At 40.0% G+C, this 12,068-nt stretch overlaps 2 protein-coding genes across 3 annotated transcripts; one reads left to right on the plus strand and one right to left on the minus strand.

Annotated features, from left to right (window-relative positions):
• The first annotated feature begins 790 nt into the window (after nt 1-790).
• LOC121988613 lies at nt 791-4,725 on the plus strand. Of its 2 annotated transcripts, none has more exons than XM_042542136.1 (3): nt 791-1,143; nt 2,478-2,743; nt 3,915-4,725. In XM_042542136.1, exons 1-3 carry the CDS (start codon nt 882-884, stop codon nt 4,566-4,568), a joined length of 1,182 nt encoding a protein of 393 aa, XP_042398070.1. In that variant the 5' UTR covers nt 791-881; the 3' UTR covers nt 4,569-4,725. The 2 variants fall into 2 exon arrangements, with proteins under 2 accessions (XP_042398070.1, XP_042398071.1); XM_042542137.1 differs by having other exon boundaries at nt 796-1,143; nt 2,481-2,743.
• Nucleotides 4,726-4,898: 173 nt separating this feature from the next.
• On the minus strand, nt 4,899-6,229 carry LOC121988614 (phytolongin Phyl1.1-like). Its single transcript, XM_042542138.1, has one exon. The coding sequence runs from the start codon at nt 5,812-5,814 to the stop codon at nt 5,119-5,121; it is 696 nt and encodes a 231-aa protein (XP_042398072.1). The 5' UTR covers nt 5,815-6,229; the 3' UTR covers nt 4,899-5,118.
• Between the last annotated feature and the right edge of the window lie 5,839 nt (nt 6,230-12,068).

Consider the following 12,068-nt stretch of genomic DNA (forward strand, 5'->3'; position numbering starts at 1 on the left):
GTATGATATTTTTTCTAAGGTGAATTTTAAAAATTTATTGGTCGGTGGATATCATTGTGCTAATGAAATAAAATTTATCAAGTATTTACGAGTTTAAAAATTTATCTAAACTTCTGTTCAGTAAAATGCCTAAAAAAAAATCAACGACACCTGAAAACTTCGTGAATGTTAAAGCAGATTAAGCCATGCTTTTCTTCACCGTTGGATTAATTCTCCATATCGAATCTGACCGATTAAGTTTTTGTGAATATTAAAGTGGACTAGGTTCTGTGAGGCCGTAATACTTTCCTGAGCCGTTAGATCATTTTTTCTACATCAACTCTGATCGTAGAATATTGATGATTATGGTTATCAATTTGTCATATTGAATCTGAGCGTCGAATGGTGATGAGCAAGTCGGATTAAGGCCTTTCCTATAAAACTTTGCTACACCGTTAGATCATTTCTCCTATGGGATCTGACCGTCTAATGGTGACAGCCAATAGGCTTACCGGCCTCCGCCCGGAGCACGGATCCTCTGGTCCGCAAATTGCGGATCAGAGGATGGTCCACTTGTTTACACCGTTGATTTGGATGGACCCTATCTATGTAAAGATAGGGTTCATTTAAATTAAGGGCTCTCGTACAATGGACCATCTCCTGATCTGCAATTTGCGGACCAAAAGATTCCAACTGCTCCGCCAGTGTTCTCACCTCCCATGAGACAAAGGCACTCGGGTCGCACTCGCACCCAACGTCAGAGGTGAAACTAAAGAGAGTCACAAATCCTAACATGTCCTAACATTCTTAGCGTCACGGGCCGGTGACTGTACTCATTAGCACATCATCTCCAATTCGACCGCGAGCGAATCGTTGGAAGGGAGGGCACTCGGGGATCGCCCATGGACGCCTGTGCTCTCAATCTCAGCAGCGGAGGAGCGGTTCCCCAACTCCGAGCGGCGAGGAATAATGTGACGATGGGATCAGCCCCGCTCTACTCTTCTGTAGCTGGCTGGGCGATCGTCGGCGGAGAAGCGTTCTCAAGGATCAAGGTCCGTGTATCGGCAAGGGGGCGGAGGTGGAGTCCGAGTTCCAGGTTCCGGTCTGCGGTGGTGAGATCCGGCAGTGAGAAGAAGAACAACCATGGAAATTCCTCTTCTTCAGGTAAAGGCCTCACCTTCTCCCTTGTTCCCTTGTTTTTTTTTTTTTGGTAATATATTTAGGGTTCTAGCACGATATCGGATTCTGATCAAAGAGAAGAAATTTTATAGATTTACCATTCCATACTATATCACTTCAAAAATGTTATTGATATATGAGATTTATTTTATTTTATTTTTTCTCGATTTTCTGCGTTATATTGTGGCATTAGTATGTGGAGAAGGGTGCACTGGATCAGCCAGAACATCAAGATAATCCTAATAGCGAAAATTTTGAGCTTGCTGACTTGGTATCATTGTATACATTTGAAAGAAAACATCATTTTCCCTTTCTTGATTCTGAGTATACCAGATGCTTATTCTTCTCAACAAAAATGTGTTTTGCGGATTTTGTTTGTGTGGATGGATAAACGTTATTGTACCCATTCTGAATACATTTCTGAACTTGCTATATGTTCTTCATATCTGTACTTGGGTATATCAATATGAAATATGACTATACAGATGGGAATTTTATCCCCTTCATATAAATGATATTAAAGAGCAACCCAAAAGTACACTTCAATACATTTAGCAGTTGGATATCATGATATCAAGTTAGTTTATCTTCTGTTCAGAGTGCTGAAGGAGACTCTAAATTTATATAGAAGATTGGTGTTATCTTTTTGTAATTTAGGCTGAAAATGGTTCATTCAATAATGAAGCAATATTATCTGTTTAGATTATGTCAAGGTGTTTTAAGCCGTTTCAACAGTGCCATGATTTTGAAGAAGCAAATATAAACTAGTGACAACAGGAGGAACATTAATTTTAAGCTAATACTACAATAAATTATACCAGCTATTGAGGTAGTGGAAAGCCATAGTGGTTGTTTCATACTTAAGCCTCATCAGCAGTGCCATGATTATTTAAAAATGGCAATAATATGTTTCTGTTGAACTCAATCAAATCCATACCTTGAGAGGTACTAAACTTAATTCTTGGTTGAAGGTCTCAGCAGTTGGTTCTTCCATCTTTGTTCAGACTAAGTATAAATTTTTGAGCGGACCTATTTTTTTATGTGCAATAGTTTAATAAGGTTACACTTATATTTTGTTTTGTGTTGTAAAGTGAAGCATAATATTGTATAAGCTACTAAGTGATCTAATTTACAAGCAAAAAAATGATAATAGGTCGTGCCTTGACTGTGCATTTTTTTCCCCACATCCATGTTTTCAGTTGAAGCATTAGTAAAGAGTTATTTCTTGATTTAAACTTTCATGGTACTACATACTAGTCAACCGTTTGATATTGTAATGACAAATTTGAGATACTTTCTTATCTCATCAAATGTTCTAGCAGGGAAAGATGATTCTTCAATCCCTGAAGAAGATGATGGTCTTGATGAAAACTTTGCACACCATGGGAAACAAGAGTCCAACGATCCCATGATGAAGTCCCAATCAGCAGGAAAAGGCAACCCTTCAATCCCTGAAGAAGAGGATGATCTTGATGAAAACTTTCCACACTTTAAGGAACCAAAGCCCAATGAGCTCACAAGCAAGTCCCATCATGAATTGTGGGGTTGGCGAGATTTCAGGGCAAATCTTGTTGCTAGAGAGAAGGTAAGTTGAAAACAAATGCAAGTAGTACATCATCCATTAATGGTTGTTTTGCCTGGTACTAAACTAGTCTCTGTTTTGGGCTTGCATGGCCAATGCAAGCCATGAAGCACTTCACATGTCATGTTTTAGCATCATTGATACACAAATTTTGCAATGTGTGGTGACAAATCTTTACTTTTTTATTTTTAATTTAAACTTATGGTGTGTGTTATTTGTGGGCTTATTCTTTGATACTTAAGATAATTCAAAGTCCATGCTCATAAGTTTTATGGGTCAGAGTGTAAAGCTATTAGAAAGAGATAGGTACATAAAGTTGATTCAATATCTGAGAACAATCAGGAATGTCTCCCGTTGATAATAAAATAAGAGAAATTAAGTGAGATGATATGGATATGGCCAAAGGCGATCAATAAATTCAATAGTTAGAAGAGTTCGTTCTATCAAAGTGAAAGTTTCTAGATGTGAAGGATATAGAGTTATATATAGAGATAATATTCATGTAGTTGATCCAAATAGTTAGGACAACCACAATTTGATGAAACTGATGAGGTATTTATATACAGTATTTCCCAGAGTTGTTTATTGTCACATAAGAGTCTTGCGGTAGAGTCTTGTATTTGTCTGAGTTGGTTAATTTCAATTGTTCATTTGCTGTTCCACTTGTGGTCATTATGCTAGTTAAAGCCACTTTCTTGTCTATAATCTACCAAATGCATGAAACACTGCTCCTGAATGCTGCTACGATTCTGGTTTTGTGGCATAGATTCTATGCACCATTGAACCTATGGAAGATTATATAATCAATTTCATTACCAGATCAGGAGTTAAATATCAGGGCCAGTATAGTATAGTTTTTCTGGTTCTTGAACCCCTTACCTCTTTTTTTTTTCTTTTTCTTATCTAAACTTTCAATGAAACTGATTCAGAGAGCAATTCAGTTCCTTTTTTTAGTTCGATCACTGCAGTTTTTTGTCTAATCGCTGAGTGCATGTTTGAAACGCCAAAGCAAGTAATCATTGGGATAATCTTTGCTTTGGATTTAGGCTTAATCACAAGAATTATCTTTTATGCTATTTTTGTAAATTCCAAAGAAGTGATTGGCACATAGCCTATTGAAGATCACATGTTTCTTTTAGTAGAACTCTGATGCATGTGCTCATTGTTGATTCAGGAGCAGTTGCACAATCATACATCCTCTAACGATTCCCCAACAAAATTGAGTGTAAAGTGGGCACACCCCATTCCGATGCCAGAGGTTGGATGCGTGTTAGTTGCTACAGAAAAGCTCGACCGAGAACCCAACTTTGGGAGAACTGTCATCCTCCTCCTCAGATTAGGAACTAAAAATCCAAGAGACGGCCCCATTGGAATCATCCTAAACCACCATCTCCATATTAAGATCAAGGACATGAATCCCTCGAACACTGAGGTTGCATCTACGTTTGCCAACTGTACTGTTGATTATGGAGGGCCACTCGTGGGTGACTTGTTCTTGATGAATTCCCAAGACAGCTCTCTGGTCCCAAGATTCAACGAGATGATATCAGGCATTTGCTTCGGAGACATGAACAACGTAGTGGAAGTTGCAGCATTGGTCAAAAAAGGAGTTGTGAATCCAAATGATATCAGATTTTTCGTTGGCTATGCCAGTTGGCATATCGATCAGTTGCTGCAAGAAATCAAGTCCGACTACTGGGTCGTCGCTGCTTGCAGCTCGGGTTTGATCAAGTCTTCCGCTCACTCTCCAATTTTGTGGGAAGAGATTTTGCAGTTGATGGGAGGGCAATATTCTGATTTGAGCAGAAAGCCAAGACAAGATGACTAGGGTCATGAACTCAGGTTATAGCCATGATCTGCTACTTTAAAATAAAAATTGTACATGTTGCTTCATTTATTAGTCATTTTTTTTAGGTTTAGGTTTAGATTTATACTGGACATATGTTAAAATTAGCTTTTGTGAATGCATAGGTTGTTTTGGTAAATATTTGTTATTATTCCCATTTTCGCATACCTTTTTCGCTGCTACTTATAGTTAGTATTCTTTCAATAAATCTTCATCGAAAATGTCATTATCTTTGGATGTTTGCTTGTATTGAGAATTCTACTAAATCAAAAACATATATTCGCAGATGTCTCACAGTTTGCTCATTAAAAGTTGACATCAAGAACCAAATTGTTACTCCAACTTCTTATCTTCAATGTACTAAGTAAAACAAGCAGAATCAACCAAACAACTTGAATTAAACTGAAGAATACAAATTAAGAGACACAAACAAAGGATGCAAAAAATCAGTTGATAAACATCAATAATTCACAAGATGTATGTATGTGTATACCTGGATCTTCTTCAGTCACATATTCGATATGTTTGCTCATCACTTGGAAACACAATGAAAACCGTTGCAGGCCGCTAGCCAAATCGAAAACAAGACCAGGCAAAGGATGATATCCGCGGAGACGATGAGCTTTACATGGCGCCACCACAGTTTGTATCCGACGACTGGCTGCGACCGCGGCGGCCTATTTGAGCTCAAACTCTGCAAGGGTGCAACCTCCAGTTCTTGCTGCATTGGCATGTTGATCATCACCATGTCATCTTCGTCTTCCTCACTTCTTCTTGAAGGTGAAGCATGGCTCCCCTCGCCGTTGTCATCGCGGATCAAAAAGGAGGAACGAGGCGTGTATTTGAGCGTCGACACCAAGTGTTCGATGACCGAGATCAACTCGTTCCTGGGGGACTTCCTGAAGGCGGCCCTGATGTTCTCCAGGAATGTGAGGACCCACGAACTCCCCGCGCTGGGATCGACGATCGCAAAGTAAGTGTAGCCGTCGGCTATTAAGAAGCCGAAGGTCCTCATTCCGGCGGTGTGGAAGTACCAGTAATGGAAGACGGGGGCGTTCTGAAGGCACTCGGCGGCGAGGGTCTCAAGCTCCTGGCCGGCGTTGTTGTAGAAATAGATCACCTTTCTGCCTTTGGCGACGCAGCAGTAGACTGTGCTGATGGCCGGCGGTGGACTCATCGGCGAATTGGGGGAAAGCAGCCTCACCGACCGAGAACGCCTCAAATTCATCAAATAACTGATCTTTCCGCTTATCAGATCAAAAATTTCTGCGGAAGACAGTTCATCCCTCCGAACCAAGTTTTGGTTATAGGGCTTTGGTTGATAAACTGTAGCCGATCTCGAGCTTACCGCTCCAAATCCAGAACAAAATCAAACGACGGGACGACGAACCACCTCCCAAATCCAATCCACGCGCAGCTCAAGCTCCGATTTGAAGAACGAGGGAAGAAATGGAGTGCGAGAGAAGCCGCGATCCGTCGATCGGAAGCATGAAATGGCGATCGGATTTGACATCGCTCGCATCAACCAACAAAACGTCCGGCGCCGCCTCCCTCCATTTCCCAGAGCTCGACGGCGACTTCTCCTTCGCGTGGATTTCTCCAGTAGGCGACTGCGAATACAAATTAAACCCTGATACACCCTCGCGTACTAGGCTTTTGATTGGGTGATAGAATCCGGACCCACATTTCGCTCGGTTCGGTTCGAACGGGACTAGCATGGATGATGAAATATAATAATGAGCAAAGACAAATATTCAGATAAATATACTTTATTTTTACTCATTTATTTATTTATTAAAGTAATACTTAATGGTTCTCCCTAACTTCTCACAAAATTTTAGAGTTGACTCTGAGTAAGGTTAGAAGTTGACTTTGTTTTTTTTTTGCATAAAAAGATGATTTTTGAAAAAAAACAAAATGTATGGCATTGCTCTTGGCCTCTTGGTCAAATGTCCTTGGCTGAAACCTGAAGGGCACTTTGAGGGTGGAGAAATTTTTATGAAAAATAACATTGATTATGATAACATAATTCATTTATGATTCTGATATGATAAATTCCATAAATAATATTATGCAATCTAATATTATAAATACAAGATTTATCTTCACATATGGAAGACGAACTAATAGAATATATATATGTTTTTTTTTTTAATAGACATGAACTTTCAATTGCGATCAAGACATGAGTGGGAAGCCATTTTATCCACAATTTTGATTTGAGAATCATTAATATCACCGATATATAACAATGATATATTGTAAAGACACTCCCCCGTCCTTATACAGCTAAGTTACGCCAGCAATGCTTAAACTACTCGAACAACATTGTAATTTTTATTTAATTTGGTTTTAGAAGTCAAATTTGAAGGTGTATAAATGTATAACTATTATCAAAAAATAATAAGAGGACGATCAACAACTTTTAATTAAAATTACTACATCATACTGTTATATACATTAAATTATTCTATTTTTCTTCAGGGTCTGCTTCAATTATAATGGTTATACCGGTCGTTTTAATATTTTTATAACATTTACGGAGCGGAGCTCGCATCTTATTTCGCTATAGATAATAATATAATATAATTAATAACATAAAAAATATAAAAACTTATAATCATAAAACACTATAAAATAATTACATAATTATTCTTTTCGAACCTTCCTATTTTAAAATTTCAATTTATACAATAGTTTCATTATTGATCTGGTCCACTGTCCAAAAATGAAGAAGATGGCTAATTAGAAATGTGACTTAAATGTTGACGGAATGAAGACTCTTCGTTGGAATGATGACTCCGAGCGATTCTACGTGTCAAAAGGAGCGTTAGCAATCGGGTCAGGGAAGGGGTCCCCAACAAGCACTCTAACGTTCAAGTCAGTGATCGAATCGAGTAATGTGAACAATAAGATAAATAGTGGCTATGAGTATGTAAAATTACGTAACATCACATACCCATGCTTGTAGATGGAGATCCCTTTTTATAATATTATTGTTTGTTTGTACAAGAATCTCAAAGCATTTTCAAAAAAGTGTTGGAACCCTAAGATTATTTTGATGTGATCAAACAAGTTAAGTTAGGTTCTGTTAGTTTTGATCCCTATGTCTAAGTGTGCAGGAGCTTAGGAGCACAGGAAGTCGAGCGGAAGACGCAACTAGAGAGAAGGATGGCACGGGAGAGAGCCGACGGGATCGGTGCATCCGAGGAATGAGGTGCCGCGGAAGAGTACACCGGTGGACGAGAAGAATGTGCACGACGTTCGAGGGACGAGAAGCTGGGGAGGAAGGCTGCTCGAGGAGAAGGCCGAAATTGGGTTCGGGTTAGTCTTATTTCGGTTGACCGAAATCACTCAAGCGAGCAGAACCGAAGTGTAAGATCCAGATCGAAGCGAGCAGCACCAGAGCAGAGGGTCAGGACCGAAAAAGTCAATAGGGTTGACTTTGAGGGTCCGGGCGCCCGGAACCCAACTTTTATCATCATCGATGTGGATGTTGACTGTTGCGTCCGGGATAGAAATATATCCCACTCCAGGCGCCTGGAACCCTTCCAAGTGCCCCGACAGAAGTTATAAATACAGCCTTGGTCCAGAAGCTTAACAACAACAAGCAATTTGAGTTTCAACACTTGTGCGCTTCATTTTGTTAGTTTAGCTTCATCTTTCTGTGCTTTCACTGCTGTAAGAGGCTTCTCCGCCTGAAGAAGATACTTAGTGCGATTCATTTCCTTGGATTAACAACCTCCCGGGTTGTAACCAAGTAAAATCTGTGAGCCTCGTCTTTTAATTTATTTCTTTATTTTATTTTATGCAAGTGTTCTTTTAAGTCCGAGAAGGGTTGTTTGTTTTACTTGTGCAGGGCTATTCAACCCCCCTTCTAGCTGGTTAATGAGTCCCAACAAAAAGGACAAACCATAAAGATACTCTGACACCTTTCCCAAAATATGCACGCAATCTCTGCGTTTGACATGCTAGAAGCTTCTGATGTAAAGTTTGCATATAGAGTATTCTTTGTCCTCCGTGGCACAAAATACCAAAAAGAAATATAAAGTCATTGGGTTGAGGAGCCCACAATATGCTTCCCTGGCAAGCTAGCCGAGTCCTTCGTAAAGCCCGACCGGCTATTGCTCGCAAGAGTCACTGGGGCGGCTTTGGGGATGTTGTCGGGGATTCCTCCTCTGATCGACCTTTTAGTCTAGCCATTGAATTTGATCAGACCAAGTATCTAGTTTGTCTGGTCAGACCATAAGTCTGATCGGCTAAATAACTCGGCCGGAGTAAGTAGTTAATCATGGAAGTTTCGAATGATGAAGAGGACTTGGCTCTTGAGGGTGTTAACTCATCTTTAGTTATCCCTTAATACTGAGGGACTCGGCATCCGACCGACCGACCCAATGGTTTGGTCGGATAGACTCTCGACTGTGATGATCGACTATGCTAAATTCGAGGGTTGACCCTTCCTTGACTTTTACCTCCACATCAGCTGGCCTCCTGGCCTTTGACATGACTCGGTGGCCTCACCTTACTTGTCGTATCACAAGCCTCCCATTCAAGTATAGTCGAAGGAGACTGCAAGCTCAACTAACTAGACACTTGTGTTGTTTATGCTCATTGTCCTCTGATCAGGCGTTTATTCTCTTTACTTCCACTTGGCTCGAACTGATGTTATACTTAGCCGGTAGTGTTTCTAGGATCCAATGTTTCCCAACTGGGCGTTCATTTGTTGTACCATCGCTTAGCTCGAGCTGACATCACTCTGACACCTTGTAAATAAGGTACATCACTTATTATTAATGTTGAACATGATGAACACATCTTTTTATCATAAGCTTGCTTATTGTCTTCCATCCCTTATAAATGCACCATGTGTCAGGGCGCCACATGTTGCACACGGGTGAAAAGAATATCTAATGTGACAGGCGCCTGTTTGAGATTCAATGTGACTATTGACTGTTCAAACTCAATAATCTAGATTAAATCTCTGATCTCCGTACCCTTGATCGGATGGCTTGTTGAGACTCTCGGTAGGGTTTTTAAGCTTTACATTTTAATACCACTTCATCGTTCTTGCGTCTTTCTCTCTATCTTCTTCTTCTTCATTTTTCGCTCGCTATTGCTAATGCTTGTTCAAACCCTTTGATCCTCTAGTAAGTCATATTTCTTTCATGGCATTCGCTCCCCTGATAACCATGATTTTACTATATTATTTTGATTCATATATGCATGGTTTGATGTTGATTTCATAGGTTTAAATCATGGTTACATCACATTTTATGTATTATTTTTATTTTGGGCTTAATTGCAAATTATTTTATTTTTGTGTTATTTGATGCTAATATTTGATTCTTATTTTGTAGGCGTCAAAGGATCTTGGATTTGGATCTATTCGAACCGAAACTGTGCTCGAATCGGAGTTCAAACGAGAAGATCAAGCTATGGAGCATTATGGGGCGTTCATCAAAGATTTGATAGATCGGAGTCATCCAGTGAAGATCTGGTCAATCAGACCTAAGGGAGAGTAGATCCAGACCCTAGATCAAGATCAGCACCTTCGGATCGGATTTTTAGTGACTTTTTACTGTTGATCAAGCTCCAAATCGATTTCAGTCGTCCGTTCAGATCTGGATCTGATTTAAAACAGAGAAGCTACATTGTTCGTGGTTGTCGATCTCTTCACACTGTTCGCATCCCGTGGCGCGTCTACGACGAGTTCCGGCCCCAATTTTCTTCTCCGATCAACCTTCCAAGCAACTACCTCAGTGAAGAGCTTCAAGTCAGCTGAATCCCGATCATCTGGTGCCACCGGCGGGTGTTCCCTCCAGCGCGTTTTCTTCTCCCGGCATATCTCTGTTCCACCTCAGATTTGGAGGTGTTCCTTCAATCTGAGGTTCTGATTCTCATCAGTGACACTCGGCGGTGGTCCTCCGGTGTTCCTGAGCTTTATCCGATGATCATCCGCAATCCACAACCTTCATCCAGATTCAGAGAGCTCCGGTTAGCAGAAATCCATATTTTTGGCCATTCATAGGGTTTTGGGTGTTTCCAGCATACCGGGGGTGGTCCGTCGACACTGTTGAGCAATCCTTGAGCTGATACGCTGTAGGGACTCTCCGCTGAGGTCCGGAGTTGGGTGTTCTCGACTTCGGCACTCTTGTGTGACGGCAAGAATGTGTTGTTTGTTAGATTGATTGTGAGAATGGATTAGTTTAGGGTTTTATTTCATTTTGCTACTGTTTTATAGCTTAGAACAGATTCCTTTTAATGTTTGTTATGTTTTAGCAAGTAATCTAGTATTTCATTTCCTTGTTGAAGCTTCATTGTGTTTAATTGATGCTTGGTTAATTGTTTAGAGTTTAAGTTATAAGTTAGGGTTTACATTTTGCTGTAGATCATATTTAATTTGATATTTGCTATTTCAATCTTAGGTTAAGTGTGTGTTAATAATTTAATCACAACGTAGAGTGACAATGCGTTTGGGTTTGATTGTTGGCACACATGTAGATTTCATTTATGCATTAGATAAGTTTTTTATTTGCTTGCTTGTCAATTGTTTGATTTAGATTCAAAGCTTAAACCCCCATTTTTATATTAAAACCCCAAAAATAGGAATAACTGACAATCCTAGATTGCATCCTACTGTTGGTTTCTCGAGAGATCGATCCTGGGCTCGTTATTACAACATGACTGTGTAGATAAGGGGTTCAGTGGAAAATACATTGTTAATTTGTTTTACGAGTGTGACAGACTCGTTATCATCCCCCTGTCACTGTCCACAGGCTTTGGTATACCTCCACAGCCTCTGAATTCAATGGCGAGGAGATGGACCAGATGTGTTCCCTTACAATACTCCCTCGACCATCGCTTTATCATCCCCTCTAGCTACGACCACCCTCATCTTCCTCCGGTCAACTTTCTTATTTCTTCAAGGACCAGTTTATAGTCGACCTTCATTTTCCTTTGCATCCTTTTTTCTCAGAAGTTTACTCCTATTTTCATATCCATTTGTAACAATTAGCGTCTAATTCCATTAGGTTACTGTGCAAGGTCATCATATTGTTCCGTCTGTACTATGTCCCCTTACACCCCTAGGTCTTTCACTACTATTATCCAAAGAAGTCCAAGCCAGATATTTTTTATCTTCCGGTCCAAGCTCGAGTGGGTGCAATATTTTTTGATAAAATGCCCTTGTCTAATAAAGGATGGAAGTTCCACTACTTCTACCTCCGATCGACCCATCTAGTAACCTTGCTGACCGGGTGGCAAATGGAATTGCCAACACTCCTGAGTTAAGCAAGTACAAGTGGGAGTCGGTCTACCTCATGACCTTTGCTCAGCTAGTCGGTCTGAAGTACCATATTCATAAGTTGATGACTGAGGGAGTGCTATACATATTTGGATTGAATCCCATCCGAACCAGATAGCCTAATAGCTTCGATGAGAAATTCATTCTTCTATTATTGTTGGATCTAACTGATTTCTTTT

The sequence above is a fragment of the Zingiber officinale genome, chromosome 6B, assembly GCF_018446385.1.
Source record: "Zingiber officinale cultivar Zhangliang chromosome 6B, Zo_v1.1, whole genome shotgun sequence".
Lineage (NCBI taxonomy): Eukaryota > Viridiplantae > Streptophyta > Magnoliopsida > Zingiberales > Zingiberaceae > Zingiber > Zingiber officinale.

Coding starts and splice junctions, on each gene's coding strand:
- LOC121988613 (XM_042542136.1), top strand. CDS start 882: ATGGACGCCTGTGCTCTCAATCTCAGCAGCGGAGGAGCGGTTCCCCAA. Junction 1,144..2,477: donor TGGAAATTCCTCTTCTTCAG/GTAAAGGCCTCA, acceptor CAAATGTTCTAG/CAGGGAAAGATGATTCTTCA. Junction 2,744..3,914: donor ATCTTGTTGCTAGAGAGAAG/GTAAGTTGAAAA, acceptor TTGTTGATTCAG/GAGCAGTTGCACAATCATAC.
- LOC121988614 (XM_042542138.1), bottom strand. CDS start 5,814: ATGAATTTGAGGCGTTCTCGGTCGGTGAGGCTGCTTTCCCCCAATTCG.